Raw genomic sequence first — 19962 nt, 5'->3', positions numbered from 1 at the left:
AAAGGATAATTGTGTTAAAATTAATAGCAAATTAGAATAGAAGAAAGTGGTTACATTTCAGGAAAAAACTGCAAAAGGCACAACAATATGAAAATACAGGCTTATAATGAAAATATGTCAATTATAATTGCTATTGAGTTGTTATGGTTGTGCTGTAATTATAATGTAGTTACAAGTGCTCTGGACAAAAAAATAGGACAATAAAAACATTCTCTTCCATAAAGAAACAGGTATAGCATTGCAGTAGGCAACTTTGAATTGCCTATCATTCTTGCCTTTGATTTTGACTTTATTCAGATTGAGAATGGGAACATTATCAGTTCTAAATTCAGTTTGTTTATGAGAAGAAAACATCAAGTTGATCATGATTTTGAGTAAAGAATTGTAACATTAATATATCTGCATTTAATTTTTATATCTTATTTTGTCTATGTGCAAGCAAGACACATCTTCTTTAACTGATGCTCTAGAGCAAGTTGCAAAGCAACAACAATCACAAACATCAGAAATAGAAAAAAACAAAAAGGCTGTGTTCCATTTACAGGTAACTTATTTCATGTAATATTTTAAATGTTATTCAAAAGTTTATTAATGATAGGAAAGTTATTAAGAATACTTAATATTGAGAAGATCAATTTTAAATTAATGCTTTCAATTATTCTCCCTAAGTAAAGCCTATATGAATATTCCAGGCTTATGGGACATTTTACACTCCCAATACAATATAAATATTCAATGTCATTCTTAACTACAGTATTAAGTATATGAAGCACATATCATATAGAATCATTTTTAATTTCTATTTTATAATTTTTTTCTAAAATGTTGGACTCAAGGCAGATTGTATTGTAAACCAGTGAAAGTTATAGCTTGTGAGTTACTAGTTGTCAGTGAACATGCAAGTTGTTTCTTTCTATAATTTCATCATTTTCATAATGTATTCATAATCCCACCACAAGGAACATGGGAGCCATTCTTGGTCTTTCATGCAGAATAATTAGTACAACTATATTCTGTGAAAGTGACTAAAGAAATAAAAATGAAAACAATATTTGTGTTTTGTAAAAGTTGTTATTAAACAGGTTGTAGAAATGAAAAGAATAGGCTGTAGGGCTGAACTACCTTGTTTTAAAGACCAGATTTGCTAGTTTTAGCTCTGCAGTTGAATTTTTCCATGCCTCTTTTTCCTCAGTTGTAAAACTGGGATAATAGTACCTGCCTCAAAGATTTTTATGAGCCTTAAATGAGTGAATTTGTAAATACATATAAAGTATCTTTTGTAGGATCCTGGTGAACAGTGTAGGGCCTGTTTTTGACATTGGATTTAGGTATTAATATATCAGCAGACATACCATAATAATTTTATAAATGTGATAATAAGAATTTCTTATAAATATTCGCATTATATTATTCACTTCTATTAGTTCTATTATGCAATAGAATATATAAACAAAGATAATGCCTAGATTTCTATAAAGAATTTTTCTGTAAAACTCAGTCTTCAAAGGGTTTCACAGACATTATTTCATTTATTTTAAGATCCTCCTTTCTTTTAAGCATTTTGTTAAACGTTGTATTTACCCATGGCTTGCTCTTCACCTACTTGGGGGAGACAAAGAAAGAAGCAATTATATGCAGGGTAGTAATGTCAACAATAGAAGCATGAACTCAACACAGGTTGAGCACTAAAGAAGGATTGTTTCAAAGTTGAGTTTTAAAGGACAGCTGGAGTTCACCTGAATGATTGGATATTTGAGACACACTCAAGGGTTAGGTGGTAAGGAGCTTGATATACCAGTTAAATAGGGTGGGAAACACAGAGGCCTGAAATAGCATTGCCACACTCATAGAAGTATAAGTAATTTGCTGGTGGTATAGCATGGAGTATGTTTTTCAGAAGTGGTAGGAGATATTCACCATGATAAGAAACTTGGAATGTATTCTAAATGTGATGGTGGCTTTTAATAAGTTTGAAGCACAGAGAAAATGAAAAATATATGAAATTTATTTTACAGGGAATTCTAGATACATAAAAATCACTTTTTATAATCCAATATGGATTCATGACAAAAACTCTGAAAATTAGGAATAGAAGGGAAATATTTACTTAATCTTGAAAAGAATATGTAAATTCTACAGCCAACCACATACATAATGTTGAAATACTAAATGTTTTTCTCCTAAGATCAGGAACAAAAGCAAGGATGTCTGCTCATAAATGATACTGATAGAAAAAGAAATAAAATGCATCCAGATGAGAAAGGAAGAAGTAAACCTGTTTTTATTCATAAATGGAATGATTAGAAAACACCAAAGAATTTATAAAAAATGTTATGACTAATAAGTATATTAGAAGTTGCAGGATACAAGATTAATATATAAAAATTTTTGTAGTTCCATATATTGGCAAGAGACAGAAATAAAAAATTTAAAACCAGTGCCATTTGCAGTAGCACCAGAACTGTGTAATACTTAGGGGTAAATTTGAAAAGTCTATAAGATCTTTTGTTGAAAATGCAGAATATTAATGAGAAAAGATTTGAATAAATGGAGACATATCATTTACATGAGTCAGAAAGCTCAATATTGTTAATATTTCACTTCTTCCCATTTTATCTGTAGATGAAAAGCAATCCCAATCAGAATCCCTGTGGGCTTTTTTGGGGGGAGTAATTGAAGCTGATTCTAGAAGTTGTATGGAAATACACAAGACCTACAATAGCTAAACAATTTTGAAGAGCTGTGTTGGAATACTTAGGCTGAGATGTTTTCTAACACTAACAGCAAATTTTCTGATTCTTTGAACACCAACTGGCTAAGAGCTCAATTCAATTCTGACACTGTCTGCTTGGCGTTAACATCAAATCTCAGAAATTTAAGAACTCAGTCCCACAAGACTGCACCAGTTCCAATATCAGTTACAAGTCCCAGGTTACTCATATTTATGTCCAACTGACTAGAAATTAGGGGTTTCCATGACCCCTCACCAAAGGTTTAATAATTTGGTGAAGTCACTTATAGAACACAGGAAAGCACAGTTTTATTATAAAGAATACAACTCAAGAACAGCCAAATGGAGAAGATACATAGGGCAAAGTATAGAGGATCTTGGAGGCACACATGATTCTTTTAGGCACACCACTTTCCCAGCATCTTAACATGTTTACCAACCTGTAAGTTCTTCAGGCTATGAGTTTTTATGGAAGTCTCATTAAGTACGTATGATTGATTATTAACTTCTAGCACCTCTTCCCTCCAAGGAAGTTGGGTCAGGGCTACAAGTTCTAAGCTTTCAATCAAGGTTTAGTCTTTCTGACAACCAGCCCCTATACTGAAGCTCTCTAAGGACCCATCAAGAGTCACCACATGAGAACAAAAGATGTTCCTATCACTCATCATTTAGGAAATTCCAAGGGTTTTAGGAACTCTGTACCTGGATATGACAATAAAGAGCAGATCTTTCTGTATTATCACACTACCTGATTTTAATATTTATTGTAGAGTACAGCAATGAAGATAATATCAAGTAATAGATAATGATATGGCCTAAAGGTAAACATCTAGATCCATGTCACAAAATTAAATGTCCAGAAATAGCAACACTCATCAATTGATTTTTGAAGAAGTACTAAGATCATTCATTGGAAAAAGATAATCTTTTCCACAGATAGTAGAGGAACAGTTGGAAACCTTCATTAAAAAAAAGGACAAGGGGGAAGAGAAAATACAAAGAACAACAATAATAACAAAAAAATTCATCTCCTGCCATATATAAAAATTAACTCAAAATAAATCACAGACCTAAGTGTAAGATTTAGAACAGGACAAAAGCTTAATGATGTTGATTTTGTCAGTGATTTCTTTAAGTGAACACAATATTTTTTAAAATGGATTTCATTTTTTAAAAATTTAAACTTGCTCTTCAAAATACACTTATGAAAATAAAAAGTATCCTGGCTGGACCCTGAGGGCATTTGAATTGTCATAGGCAGGAAGAAAATACTTGATAACCTAGCCAATAAAGGTACTCCCTTCAGGAGCACATATACAGAGCTGACAGTGTACTTGTCTTATTTATATACATCTAACCCATTTGAATGGCTAAATTTAAAAATTCTGGCTATACCAAGTGCTGCTGTAGCTATAGAAGACTGAAATGAACAGAACCTGTTAGATAGAATATAAAATGACACAATCAGGAAACCAGTTTAAACTTTCTTAAAAAGTTAAATCCCTGTCATTTAACTTTTAGATATTTCCCCAAGTGAAGATGAATGGATTAAAAAATATATAGTATATCCATACAATGTAATACTATTCAACAGTAAAAAGGAATATACAACATGAATCTCAAAATAACTAGCTAACTGAAAGAAGTGAGACTAAAAAGAATATATATGATTCTCTATACAATTCTTAAAAATCAAACTTATCTTTATTGACGGAATGCACATCACTTGTTGCCTAGGAATGGAGTAATGGAGAAGATTGCTTACAAAGTATCAAGAGGAAACTTGTGGATAATGGATTTGTTTATCATCTTAATTATGGTGATGGCCTCGTAGACATCTAAGGATGTCAAAACTCATCAAATTTCAAAATTAAAATATATCAAGATTGTTTACATTAATTGTACCACAATTAAGTTTTAATCATAAAAAGGGGGAAAAGAATGGGAAGAGGAGGAAAAGCCCAATAAGTGAATGAATTAGAAGAGGAAATAGAGAAAGAGAAAGATAATTCTCATACAAAAGATTTGATTGAAGAACTGAAGGGGAAAGATTCCAAAGCTAGCAATAAAATGTAATAGTTATTACATTTGTCCTAGGAAGAGAAGATATTATGTCCAAATTAGTGGAAATGTCATCTGTTCTTGTATTTACCAATAGAGTTGATAACCTGACATAGCTGGCAGAATATTTGTTCCTTTTCTAACCATTCCATGTGCATCATCCATTCATTTAATATTTATTGTGCACCTACTTTGGGCCAGGAATTGTCTTAATTCTTGGGAAGAAGGTGGTGAAGACAGAGAAGTTCCTGCAGTGGTATAGCATACTTTCTAGTCAGGGGAAACAAGCAATCAAGAAGTAAACAAAAGACAATTTCAGATATATATCACAAAGAAATACAATGGGTCATTGTGTAAAGAGTAAGTAGAGGAGGGAGGTGTGTAGAAATTTTAATTCAGGGAAAACTATTTTGAGGAATAATAATAAAGCTGAGTTGTGAAAGACAAAGACCCAGCAGGTAGTAACCAGGGATGTAAATTTTTAAGGTAGATAGATCAACAATTACAAATGCCTTTAGGTAAGAACAAACTAGGCATATTTAATAAAGAGAATACTGAAAGAAGGAAGAGTAACAGCTGAGAAGAATAGTAAAGTAGATAGGGACTAAAATATATATAGCCTTAACAATAAGCCACTTTATGGACTTTGAATTATATTAGTATAATTATGATAAAAAGGAAGAATTAATGATATCTTTGAAGGTGGTAAGGCTAACTATATTTGGGTGTATAAGTATTTGTTAATTTGCATTTTTTGGTCCCACTTTTTCAACTCTCTCTATATACATTACTCTGTCATATCATGGGTGAACAAACTTCTGCCCCTGGATTCTTTGAGTTTGATCATGTGAGTAGCTAGGGTGTTAACAGATATGATTCAAGAAAAAGCTTTAAAAACTCCCAAATAGTTGAATTTTCATACTTCTGTATCTGCTATCATCATGAAAGGGACCTTCCTGTGCTGGCCCACTGGAGCATAAGATACACAAAAGGCAGAGACAGGACATTCCAGTGCGCCTAGTTCAAGCCAACCTAAATCATTTTGTAACCAGCCAATCCCCATAAATTTTGTTTTTTAAGTGAATATATAAATATTTAAATTTCAATTTTAACTATTTTTAGAAGATATAGTACACCTATATACTTGTCTAGTACAGAACAATAAAAATTACAAACTGGAATCAACCATTCCTAAGTTTAATGCACACCTGTAATTCCAGCACTTTGGGAGGCTGAGGCAGGAGGATTGCCACAAGTTCAAGGCCAGCCTGGGCTTCATAGTGAGTTCAAGGCCACCCTGGACTGCTTAGCAAGACCCTGTCTAAAAAAAAAAAAAAAAAAAAGAATTTAATACTAATTAGATGTATTACTTTTGTCATTTGAGATCTCAGAACTTCAATTTTATTATCCATTCAGTGGGATAATAATGACAGCTGTCTAGGGCTTTAGCAACTCACCTGCACCATTCCTGTGTTTATTTTGCCTTTTACATGGGTTAACTGAATGGAAAACTGCTTGTTTCACTTAGAACAATTAGATTCTTTCGCAGAAATTGCCAAGAGGAGAAACTAAATGAATATATCTTTCCTGTTTAAAAGAATTTATAGGTTTTTTCCTAAAAGCAATTTTTAAAACAAGCATAACCCCCACCACAGACATTTGTGCAAACCCAGCCAAGATCAGCAGAACCAACTAGCCAATCCTCACTGCTCCTAGCAGTGTGAATCACCTAGCCAAACCCAATTGGTCCAAGTATGTCAATAATAATTGTTGTATGTCACTGAAGTTATGTGTTTCTGGGAATAGATAACTGATACCAGACTAGGGAGGGAAGAAAGATTAGTCTGATTTTTGGACACAGGTTAGGGAGGGAGGAAGGATTAGCCTGAACTTTGGACGGGATTATTTTGAGAAGGCCAGTGTTAGCCAAATATAGAACTCAACAACCACGTATAAGTCTATAAATCATCAGAAGATACATAGCTCAAAATGTGAATATGGATGAGATTACCCAAGGAGTATATGTAGAATGAGAAGAGGAAATTACAGTGACTGAACTCTGAGGAAGACCTTTATTGGAAGGAATCATTTTGATCAAGAAGGTATGCTCAAGGACCCCCGGGGCATGCCCACCAGCCATGCAGGCAGAGCCTCGTGGGTAGAGCACCCAGAACTGACTGAGCCCAGCTCCATCTGGCTGGCTACACCTACTTGCGACCAAAGCTGGTAAGGACCCCCCTTGGCATGCCTACCAGCCACCCGTGGAGCCACGCAGGCACCTACAACAACAGAGCCCCCCCACCCCCCACCGCCTCTGGCCTCTTGGCTGTGCAGCTACCTCGTTCCACACTACAGAGGCACAGGGGGACATAAAGGCCATTGTCCTGAGGTACGACTGTGAACAAGAGAGAGAGGGCCTCAGGCTCCCTGATGATAACTGAAGCCCACTGGAAAAGTGAAGAGAATCTCTGCAATAAAGGCACACCAGACCACCACACTTGGTAAGTTAGAGGGATCATCACCTCCCATCAGAACCTGGACTGTCTTCAGGGGAAAGGCAGCTGGAACCTGCAATAGAACCTTGCACAGTTCAACCCTGCAGGCCAGGGAGATCAACTTGGGACATGCAGCCAGAAATCTGCCTGAATCTCACAGGTCTGTGACTGGCTTACTGAGACTCATTGACTTATAACTGCACACTGCTCCCCACATTGTCTTGTGACAGAACAGACATACACTGAAGGAGTCCCTTCATTTTTATCTTTTATTTGTTATTTTCAAAATTAGCACTATTTTATTTTTTGCTCTTATTTTTAATTTTTTTCTTTTTTCTACTCTTTTAAAAAAAATTTCTCTTTACTCTTTCTTTTCTCTTTTCTTTCTCTCTCTCTCCCTCACTCCCTTGCTGTCCTACATTGTTCTTCATCTCCCTTTGTGTTCCTGTTCTGGCCCTAATTTGTATTTCTTCTTTATTATTCTTCTCTCTTTCCTTCTCTCATCTGTGTCCTCTGGCCTCACTGCTAACCTGCCCCTATCCTTCTACCTCCCTATCCCTCCCTGCCCAACTCTTTCTAACTCCCCATTCCAAAGGTTAAAGTTGCTATATTGAAGAGTTTATTCACTATAAACATATGTTGGGTTGGTCCTTGATTTTGATTTAATTCACACAGTTAAAGGTGATAGATTAATAACTACCACAAATTGTCATTTTCTAAGAGGTACTTGATGCTATTGTATTGTTAATTGTATCACTTGGGCTAAGGTATTGTGATTGATCTAATCAGTTCTCCTTCCTGGTATAATGAAAATGAGACAGCCTCAGAGCCATTAGAGACTCAAAACCTAAAGACTAAGCTATATCTGGAAGACACCTCTGAGCAGCAATCATTCCATAAGGGTTCTAAATACATCAACAAAGATACTTATAATAAACAACTTCAAAGTATCAATACAGGAACTAAATGAAGGACAGTACCAAACACAAAAATGAGAAGACATTTAAATTTAAGCAGGTCACAAAGTCAGACTTCCACCTGACAAAAGGCAAATTCTGGGGGAAACGAGGTGGAAAACTCATAATCAACCACCTTGACACTGTGAACTGATAGCAAAGGAAGAAACAAAACAGATGAATGAGGCTCTAGAAAAATTCAAAGCAGAAATAATCTCCCAGATATCTACAGAGATGGTGATCAGAGTGAAAGACATGATTAGAGGATCTAGAACAGAAACAGATTTTTTAAAAAAAGATGAGCTCAGAAATATGCTGGAAGCCATGGATGCCCAGCACAAGAAAGAAATGGAAACCATGATCACCCAACATAAAAAAGGAATGGAGTCCATGAAACAGATTCAAACAGATATTCAGGAGATGAAAAACTCTATTGAAAGCATGCAGAGCAGATTGAGGGAATCTGAAGATAGAATATCAGATATAGAAGACAAGATCATGGATAAGGACCATAAAAACAGAGATTTCTTAAAAATAGTAAGGGACCACGAGAAATCAATCCAGCAGCTGCTAGATGATGCAAAGAAGAATAACATAAGACTGATAGGAATCCATGAAAAAACAGGAGAAAGTACAATTGACATTAAAAAGCTGTTCACGGAAGTAATAGTAGAAAACTTTCCAGACAGAGGTGGAGAATTGGACATACAGGTAAGTGAGGCACATAGAACTACAACTAGCCATGATCAAAAAAAATGTACACCTAGGCATATAATAGGCAAGATCCCAGAAACCCAACAGAAGAACAAAATCCTACCGGCAGAGAAAAGAAACAAATCACCTACAAAGGAAAGCCCATCAGAATCACAGCAGACTTCTCAACACAAACCCTCAAATCAAGGAAAGCATGAGGTGTTTCAAGCCCTAAAAGAAAATAATTTCCAACCTAGACTGTTGTATCCTGCAAAACTATCATTCAAAATCAATGGGGAAATTAGATACTTCCATGACAAAGAACACCTGAGAAATTTCATGAACACCAAACCAGCACTCCAAACAATTCTAAGCAATATCCTAGAAAAAGACAATGAAGGTCACAACCCCATGAGGCCCAACAAAGGGAAGCCACCAGGCAAAATAAGAAACTAAATGGAAAGGGGGAAAAATAAGAAATAAAAGAGCCAACAACAGTAAAACATCATGACAAGGATGAGTCAATATCTCTCAATTATAACTACCAATATTAATGGCCTCAATTCACCAATCAAAAGAAATAGACTGGTAGAATGGATTAAGAAGCAATATGGTGTATATAAGAAACACACCTAACTCAAAAGGAAATTCATACACTGAAACTAAAAGGATGGAAAACAGTTCTCCATGTGACAGAAACCCAGAAAAAAGCAGACATAGCAATCTTATTTGCAGAAAAAAATAGACTTCAAACCAAAACTAATTAAGAGAGACAAAGATGGTCACTACATCCTTGTGAAGGGAACAATCCAAGAGGAAGAGATGACAATCATAAATATATATGCACCAAATACAAATGCCCCCAGCTATACAAAACAAATATTAATGGACATGAAAAACCAAATAAGCACTAGCACAATTGTAGTGGGGGACCTCAATACCCCACTATCATAAATAGACAGATCTTCTAGACAAAAAATTAACAACGAAATTCTAGAACTGAACCAAACTTTGAACAAATGGACTTAATTGATGTTTACAGAGTGTTGCACCCCACAAAATCAGCATACACATTCTTTTTAGCTGCACACAGGTCATTCTCCAAAATAGACCATATGCTAGCTCATAGGATATGTCTAAGTAAATGTAAAAGAATTGAAGTTATCCCCTGTATATTATCAGATTATAGTACAATAAAATTGGAGATCAATAACCGCAAAACTCCCACAAACACATGGAAATTGAATAACTACTGAACAAGCAATGGGTCACAGAGGAAATTAAAGAAATTAGACAGTTTCTACAAGTAAATGATAATGGCAGTACAACATGCAGGAATCTATGGGACACAATGAAAGCAGTTCTATGTGGGAAATTCATAGCAGTGAATGCCCATATTAGGAAAACAGAGGGAACTCAGTTAAATAACCTAATGCAGAATCTCAAGCTCCTAGAAAAAGAAGACCATAACAAACCCAAAGCTCGTACAAGAAAGGAAATTATAAAGATCAGAGCAGAAATCAATGCAATGGAGACTAAAGAGAACAAAACAAAAAATGAATCAAAGAGTTGCTTTTTCAAAAGAATAAATAAAATCAATAAACCTTTAGCCAACCTTATCCAAAAAAGGGAAGAAAAGGCTCAAATCCATGCAATTAAGAATGAAAAAGGTGAAGTCACAACAGACCCAGCAGAAATCCAGAGGATCGTCAATACCTACTTTGAGAACCTGTACTCTAATAAAATGGAAAACACAGAAGAAATGGACAGATTCCTAGATACATATGAATTGCCAAAGTTAAATGAAGGAGATACAGAAATTCAAATTACAATGATTGAAATTGAAAATATAATAAAAAATAATTACCAACAAAGAAAAGCCCAGGTCCTGATGGCTTCACTGCTGAATTCTACAAAACAGAGAAGAACTATCACCATTAATCTTTAAACTCATCAAGGAAATTGAAAGGGAAGCAAGACTTCCAAATTCATTCCTGGACGCAAGTGTTACTTTCATTCCAAAACCAGGGAAAGACCCAACCCAAAAAGAGAATTACAGACCAGTCTCCCTAATGAACATAGATGCAAAAATCCTCAACAAGATACTGGCAAACAGAATACAGAGGGTCACCAAGAAGATCATACACCCTGACCAAGTCAGATTTATCCCAGGGATGCAAGGATGGTTCAACATTCGAAAATCAATAAATGTAATACACTATATTAACAGAGTCAAGGACAAAAACCATATAATCATCTCAATAGATGCAGAAAAGGCATTTGACAAAATCCAACACTGATTCAGGCTAAAAATGCTACAGAAAATTGGAATAGAGAGTCTTTATCTCAACCTAATTAAGGCTATTTATGAAAAACCAACAGCCAACATCATACTAAATGATCAAACACTGAAAACTTGGGCCAGGGATTTAGCTCAGTGGTTCTGCTGCCTGCCTTGAAAGCACAAGGACCCTAGTTCAATTCCCGGTACCAAAATATAATAATGGTGATGATGGTGATGATGATAAAGGGGAAGAATGACACTGTTAAAGTCCCTTGTTGCTTTAAAAAAAAAATACCTGAAAACATTCACGCTAAAATCAGGAACAAGAAAAGGATGCCCACTATCACCACTGCTGTTCAATATTATTCTGGAAACATTAGCCACAGCAATTAGAAAAGAGAAAGAAGTAAAAGGAATAAAGATAGGAAAGGAAGAAGTTAAACTGTCATTATTTGCTGATGATATGATACTTTACATAGAAGACCCAAAAAACTCCGCCAGAAGACTTCTAGACTTAATTGACAGATTCAGTAGAGGAGCTGGATACAAGGTCAACATTCAAAAAACAATAGCCTTCTTGTACACAAATAACAGACTCACTGAGAGAGAAATTAGGAAAATAATTCCTTTTACAATACCACCCACCCAAAAAAATGAAATATCTAGGAATCAATCTAACAAAGTAAGCAAAAGACCTCTACAATGAAAACTATAGCCCTCTGAAAAAAGAGATCGAAGAGGATACAAGAAAATGGAAAGACATCCCTTGCTCCTGGGTAGGAAGAACCAATATAGTGAAAATTACCATACTTCCAAAACTACTATATAGATTTAATGCAATGCCAATTGAAATTCCAACAATATACTTCACAGAACTAGAGAAAACAATCCAAACATTCATTTGGAACCAGAAGAGACCTAGAATAGCAAAAGCAATTCTAGGCAACAGAGACATGGCTGGGGTTATCACAATCCCCAACCTGAAACTATACTACAAAGCTACTGTGATAAAAACAGCATGGTACTGGCAAAGAAATAGACCCAAGGATCAGTGGAGTAGATTAGAAGATGCAGAAATAACTCCAGACATACTCAGCCATCTCATCTTTGACAAAGGAGCCAACCACCCTCATTGCAGGAAAGATAGCCTATTTAATAAATGGTGTTGGAAAAACTGGATTTCAACCTGCCCAAGATTAAAACTAGACCCATACCTACCACCATGCACTAAATTAAGATCGAAGTGGATTAAAGATCTGAATATTAAGACAGAAACACTAAACTTGCTGGAAGATAAGTTAGGTAGAACTCTTGAAGACTTTGGCATAGGAAAAGACTTTATGAACAAAATCTCAGTAGCATGGGAACTAGCAGAAAGAATCAACAACTGAGATCTCATCTTATTAAAAGGCTTCTGTACTGCAAGAGAAACCAACAGAGCTAAAGAGACAACCTGCAATGTGGGAAAAAAATTTTAGCAGCTGTACCTCAGACAAAGGTCTACTATCTAGAATATATAAAGAATTGAAAAAAATCAGACCCCCCACCAAATTCAAAGACCCAATTCAAAAATGGGCATCTGAAATAAACAGACATTTCTCAGACAAAGAAGTAAAAGCAACAAATAAATATATCAAAAAATGTTCATCATCACTGGTCATTCAAGAGATGCAGATGAAAACAAAACTTAGATTCCACCTCACCCCAGAAAGAATGGCTGCTATCAAGAAATCAACCAATAACAAATGCTGGCAGGGGTGTGGAGAGAAAGGAACCCTTCTCTATTGTTGGTGGGAGTGCAGACTGGTGCAACCACTGTGGAAATCAGTATGGAGATACCTCAAAGAACTAGAGCTAGAGGTCCCATTTGATCCAGCTGTTCCCCTGCTGTATATCTTCCCCAAAGAATTAGAAGTATCATACCACAGCAATATATGTGCAGCCACGTTTATAACGGCACAGTTTGTAATAGCTAAAGCTTGGAAACAGCCCAAGTCCCCATCAACTGTTAACTGGATAAAGAAGATGTGGGGGTTTTTAATAAAATGGAGTACTACTCAGCCATAAAGAATGAGAAACTACAGACATTTATAGCTAAATGGTTGTATAGCGAGTCTGTACTCTTAAGTGAAATAAATAGGACACACGTGTAAATACTGAATAGTTTCTCTAGTGTGAGAAACTAAGTGTAAATAAGGATTAAAATGATTAAAATGACTAATTGATCATTTGAAATAGGAAAACGTCCAAAGGTGTAGGGGTGGTGGGAGGGGAAAGGGAAAGGGAAGAAGGGAAAGGAAAAATTATGAGAAAAGATTTAAAAAACGGAAAAGAAATCTATGTAAATAGGGAAGAGTGGAGGGGGTGAAGGGAGCACAGGTAATGGGGAAAAAAATGAGAACTAAGATACATCATGTACAGGTACAAGCACCCAATGATAAATGTAAATGTATTTTATACCTAAAATGTACCAATAAAAGAATTTTTTTAAAAGGTATGCTCAGAAATACCTAAGGAGAATCGTAGAAAAATGGTGCTGTGAAACCTGTGTTTTAACAAGGAGGTACCAGAGAGCAATGCCAGATGCCCCACTGGGGCAGAATAGATATTTTTGTATCCATTTTACAAATAAAGAAAGTGAGGTTTGGATGGGGCAGGTTTGTTATATATGATTATACAGTACAAAGTAGGAAACAGCACTGAAGGTACTGGAACCTAGATCTTTTTATTCTTATCTCAGGGCTTTATCATTTTTATCATATTGTTTCTTTTTAAAATTTTTATCTTTATAAGTACATGTGTTTTTCTTTAATGTGTACTTCTGATACCCATAAATACATTATTAAAATGATTGTTAAGTATATTTTTTTACACATAAAACGTTAAAATGATGAAATTTTAATATTTAGAACTAGATGAATATTTTAAAGTAAGAAATACATAACTCAGACCCTTCTGAGATTATAAAATAACTGTTACAGTATTGCATGTTTCCTTCTATTGTATGCATAGATTTTTCTGTATTTGATAAATATATATTTTATGTTGTTTTCTTACATGCATTATGGATCAAAACAATGACTTTCCTCTCATGCTGAATTCTATGAATTAATAATGATAATGTTGAAATATATTACAGAATGAACTTCATGAACTTGAAAAGCACATAGCAGCAATCTGTGCCGAAACTAAAGAAACAGAGAGGCAAATTTATCAGCAAGATACTGCCATTGAGAATTCCAAACTTCAATGTGAAAACCTGGAAATTCAAATCAAGACCTTATATACAGAAAATATAAAGCTTAAATTTGATATAGCAACAGCTCAAGAAAATTTTGGTGAACAGATGAAAAGATATAATGCATATTATGAAAAAATAAAGACTCATAAAGATAGTCTGGGGGAAATAGAAAGAAAATGGTCATTTATGACTGAACTTTATGAAAAAAGAGATCTCATTAAAACACTAAAGACAATGAAAGAGGAGCTTAGGCAAGGCCTCCAAAATCCAGGCGGAAACAGAATAACACAAACACAGGTTTGAATTATTAACAACTTTTTCTGTTACTCTTTTTTTTCAGAAAGCAATTTTTTTTTTTTTTTTTTTTTTTTTTTTTTTTGGTACTGGGGATCAAACTCGGGACCTTACGCTTGCAAGGCAGGCGGCAGAATCACTGAGCTAAATCTCTGGCCCTCTGTTACTCTTGTTTTGTAAGTACAAATATTAATAAATTTATCATTAAGTTAGTAAAATGCCCATAACTGTTCTACTACATTCTCAGTTTTCAAAAACTGGGATAAGTACATGAGGTATGTAATAACTATCCCAAATATGCAAAGGTATAAAGAAGATTTTACAAGTCCGCTGTGGATTTATAAAAATATGTAGTCAGACAAAATCACAGTGAAATGTTAATCAATTTGTTGAAGAAAGTGTAATTCACCAAAATGTGACGCTCTAGCTTCCCTGCTAATTAATCCAGACCAACTCAAATCAGTGTAGTATGCTTAAAGCTATTATGCAAGCAATCTGAATTAATAATTATACCTTAAGCATCTTGGTATTCCTAGTATCACTGTTTGAAGATGATAGAAGATACAAACTTAAAATAGTTGCCATTTTTTGCTACAGACTTATCTTCTGCACTGTTACCAGACAATTGCCATCATAACTTCATAACTACCACTTTCCTTTATCTTACTTTTTTTTTTAAGTTCAGTGCTTTCAAGTCTAATATTTGTTCAAATAATATTTCTTTATCTCATATACCTATAAAAATAATATTTTAATCCTACTTATAAAATTAAGTTTTGATGTAGTTACTTTTCTTAAATTATGAAAACACTGAAAGTCTTGGATTTATATTGACCATTCCTTTTTTGACTTGTATATTTTAAATTTTATAAACACAGGAAGATATTTCAAAGCTAAAGAATACAATTGTAACTGTAAAAGAATCTATCAGTGAGACAACTTGTTTTCTTGAAGAAGAAAAAAAGACACATGAAAAGTTAAGAAAAGAAATAGAGGTAAGTTTTAATTATCTAAATTTCAGTGCTTTATGAGACCATTTTTTAAGCTTGTGCTATATTTATATTTCCATAATTTACTCTCAGTTGTTCAGAGAACAAAAGAATTATGAAATTTAGTAGATAAATATAAATCATGAATAGATAATTAGAGATAACCCCCTCATTCAAAGATGATCATATATGTGAATGTATTCAAATAAAGTAAATAATCCTGCTTTAAATGTGCCCTAGAATTCTTCCAGGTCTCATTCCACCAACAACTTGGTTTCTGCTTAATGGCTAGAAAGCAGAGGCTGTACAGTCAAAGAGAATGATCAATCCTGGACATCAGAGTGAATCTGAGTTCCACTTCATAATACACCTTCTTCAAACAGTATTAAAGAAAAAACGAGAAAAAACCATTTGTGTTAGAGAAACATTTATTTTAAAATAAAAAAAACTCCATTATTAAATATTATTTACTTTTGAATATATCATTTCTAGATTTTGGAAGTACACCATACCAATAGAGAAGACAAGACTCAGCTCTAGAGATTATATTTATAATACATATGAACGATAAGAAAATACCTAACCAGTATAACATTGGGTAAATGATATAGAAAGACTTATTTTTTCACACATGATTATCTAAAAAGTAATGGAAAATATGACCAACTTATTAACAACGAAATTGACAGTCCCATAGTTAGCCATCAAATTAAGATGTAGACCAACTGATTTTTTTTTTTTTGGTACTGGGGATCAAACTTGTGACCTTGCACTTGCAAGGCAGGTAGCAGCACCACTGAGCTAAATCCCCAGCCCAAGCAACTGCATTTTAATATACTATTGGTATGAGTATAAATTGCATCCTAGAAATTGGAAATTACTTAGTAATTTTCTTACATTAACATACACATTGTAAATGTTTGACTTGATTAATTTTGATGAATGTTGTTCAGTAAACGATGACACAGCCATTCTGAATTTGGGGATTCTGGGGAGGACCTCCTGGAGTAATTCCAACAGAGAGTCCAAGTCCAGTTTATTGAGCTGAGTCTTTTATGGATAGAGTAGGGGGTTAGTGGGATGGGGTTTGGTGGGATGATTGGAAGAGGGGAGGGGATTGAGAAAGCAAAAATGGCTGAATACCTTTTTAGTTCTGTTACTTCCAGAACATTTAAAAGTAGTCCTCATTTCCATCACAATATTATAGTCTAAAAAGGAAAAAACTTAAGAAAGTAAAGATTCTTCATCAGAAATTATAAAACTAAAGGACAAATACAGTCACATTACTGTTTTAGCAACATCATTTTTTTCAGTCATTATACTAACTGCTTAATATGAGTTCATCATTGATGTGAGTAGCTTTCTTCCCCAAACAGCCAATGTTTAAAAAAAGAATGAATTCAAATGCTAAAAGATTATTATTTCTCCTTTTGTTTCTTATTTTTTGTCTCTTCTGAATATACTTAGTCATGGCCGTGGTACATGTAAGGATCATCTTTTGCCTGAACTACAGCATTCATGTTCCAATCTAATGCTTTCAAACATTTTGTGCTGTACATATTTTAGTTTTTATGTTAACATTGCTTTTACATTTTTTAGTTCAGAAAAAATGAAAATGGTTCTTGAATTTCAGTGATTTTCTGTCAAATGCTTTTAGTGTATCTAGGCCATACCTAAATGAAAAAAGCATTTCCAAAGACCCTAAAATATCTTCTTTGTCCCGTCTCTTGTCTCTCTGTATATATTTTGACGGAGGGAGCTAAAGATAAAAAAGAGAATAAAAATAAGCCATGAGTCATTAATGAAAAAATGGGGAAAGCAAAAATACAAAGCATACAAATACAAAGCTTCAGATGCAAAGCACTAAGCAACAATCAGTAATTTTCAAAATTTTTAAAGGTGTTATTTGTCAAATTCAAGAGGAGAGTGGGGGCTGGGGATTTAGCTCAGTGGTTCCGCCGCCTACCTCGCAAGAGCAAGGACCGGATTTCGATCTCCGGTACCACCCCCATCCCGAAAAAAAGAGGAGACTGGAATGGTTAAAATGTTTTTAGTAAATGATAATGCTGCAAGCAGTATTTTTTTGATAAAACATTGTGTAAAGCATGGATGACTTGGTCTTGCCTAAGTTTTGTATAATCTTAGCTCAAAATTTCAAAGGATAAAGAAAAAAATTGATGCACTTTCAGAGTTATTAGAGGTCATGAACAAAGCATGTTTACAGTATACAATACAACTGCACAACTGACATGCAGCTACACAATTGACTAATGCATTCATACATGCTGTCAGTAATAGAAATGATTATAGAGCTAGAAGGCAGTCCTATGAGAAGAAACTAGAGAAACAAGGAAAAGGTGAACTAAAAGACAAAAATTATTTAGGTAGGTTAATTACATGGTATCAAATTATTCTGTTTTGTAGAATGTACAAGAACAACTGTTCAGTATTACTAAGTCTATTTTTATTTGTTGAGTTACTGATATTTTTCAAGCAATTTCTATAGGCTATCATTTAAATACTCAAAATATCTTACAGAATTTCAGAAAATTTAAATGTTTATAAGGTCTATGGCTAAGGTAATTGACAAAGCAGGATATGAATCCAGATTTGTTGGACTCTGTTTCTCCCAAACTTATTGAAGAATTGGTTTCATTTCTAGGAATATATTCTCCTTGATAAAAATTAAAATATTAGAGGAAATGTGATAATTCCTTTGAAACTTCTCCCTATCACATTCCTCTATCTCATCCCTCTTATAAATGGTACACACCCTGTGGTGAGAAAAGATTATATAAATTACCGTACATATAATTTTGTAACTGATTTACTTAATAGTTTCCTTTATAATTTTTCACATTAGCATACATTGGCCCACAGTTTTTAAATTGGTACAAAATATCTCACAGTATGATTATACTCTAATTTGTATAACCATGTTACAACTAGTGACATTTAATTGGTTTCCATGTTTTGTTTTTAAGTAATGTTGGAATAAGCACTGTAGTACATACCCTTTACACCAAGATTTGGAAATCCAGTGGTACCTTGGTTCATGAATGCTTTTGTTTGCAGACAATTTTATTCACAAACAGAAGTGTTTGGAAAAATTTTGTTTTTGTTTGTAAACTCTGTATCATGTAACAAACATAATCATGGGCATCTTTCATCTTTCCCACACAAACACAAACATGGCCATCTTTTTCTAAAATTGTAAAACAAATTAAATTGATGAACCAAAGTATCTCTGTACTTTCTCTTAATAATTGTGATACAACTAATAATATCTTACATTTAAAATAATTTTATATTTTATGAATCCTCCCTCATGAAGATATCACCTTTGGATTTATTGGGAGCCTCATATTTGCATATAATTCCCTTCACATCCTTGCCTCTAACTGGAACTTCATGTACACAAGGGATAAAACTCAAGGAGCAATTGGGAATCTTCCCACAACAGGATCTGCTTGTTTCATTCTACTGCCAAATCTTAGAAGTAAAAACCATTTCCAGAACTAAGAGCTAAGACAAAAATGAAATAAGGAGAAGATCTAGACCAAAGGACAAAGCTGAAATAGGCACACTCTAACAAGTATAAGACAAAGTCACATGTTCAAGATGATCTACTAGTAATTTACCTGAATGTTAGAACCAAATACTTTCAGAGAAAAATAACAGACTAAATTTATGTTAATAAATGTACAATGTTAATAATAAAACAGTAATAGATATGTGAAGAAACAAAAGTATTACCCATAGCTAAGGAAATAAACAATTAAAATGAAGCACTATTTGACTCAGAAGTTACTAAACAAGGATTGCAAACAGATGTTAAACATTCTGTAGGAAAATATGTAATGATACATATAATGGATACAGAGGAAATTTTCATAATAGAAAAAAACAAGATGGAATGTTATTCTGGGTGGAATTAAGAACTGTTTACATTCAAAGGAAAGCAAGATTTCCCCCCAGAATTTAAGAGACAGATCAGAAGTCATTAGAAAAGGCATACAGAGAAAAAGAATGAACATCTATAGAGCCTTAATGATTTTGGGAATGTGTTAAGTAATCTGACATATGGGTAATTTTAATTCAAGAAGGAGAAGGGGAGGAGAGAGAAAAGGGGACAGAAAAATATTTGAAAACTTATGGCCAAAAATTTTTCTGAACTTGCCTAAGCATATAGATTCAGAAAGCTCAGCAAGAATTTAA

General features: G+C 34.0%; 1 protein-coding gene across 4 annotated transcripts in view; it reads left to right on the top strand.

Moving 5' to 3' along the window:
- Ccdc122 (coiled-coil domain containing 122) overlaps positions 1 to 19962 on the top strand; it is a 47963-nt gene that overhangs the window by 14047 nt on the left and 13954 nt on the right. For 2 of the 4 annotated variants that reach the window (XM_004844240.3, XM_021257895.2), the window contains 3 exons: positions 444 to 544; positions 14360 to 14758; positions 15634 to 15750. In XM_004844240.3, coding sequence (XP_004844297.1) covers positions 444 to 544; positions 14360 to 14758; positions 15634 to 15750 — 617 coding nt within the window. Of the gene's footprint in view, positions 1 to 439; positions 545 to 14359; positions 14759 to 15633; positions 15751 to 19962 lie in introns of all 4 variants that reach the window. The other 2 variants (XM_021257894.2, XM_021257896.2) reach the window with 2 other exon arrangements.

This window comes from Heterocephalus glaber, unplaced genomic scaffold (assembly GCF_053883595.1).
Source record: "Heterocephalus glaber isolate CG9 unplaced genomic scaffold, H.glaber_assembly_v1.0 deba00001666, whole genome shotgun sequence".
Lineage (NCBI taxonomy): Eukaryota > Metazoa > Chordata > Mammalia > Rodentia > Bathyergidae > Heterocephalus > Heterocephalus glaber.
The sequence above is the reverse complement of the archived record's forward strand: the minus strand, read 5'-3'. Positions and strand labels throughout refer to the sequence as shown.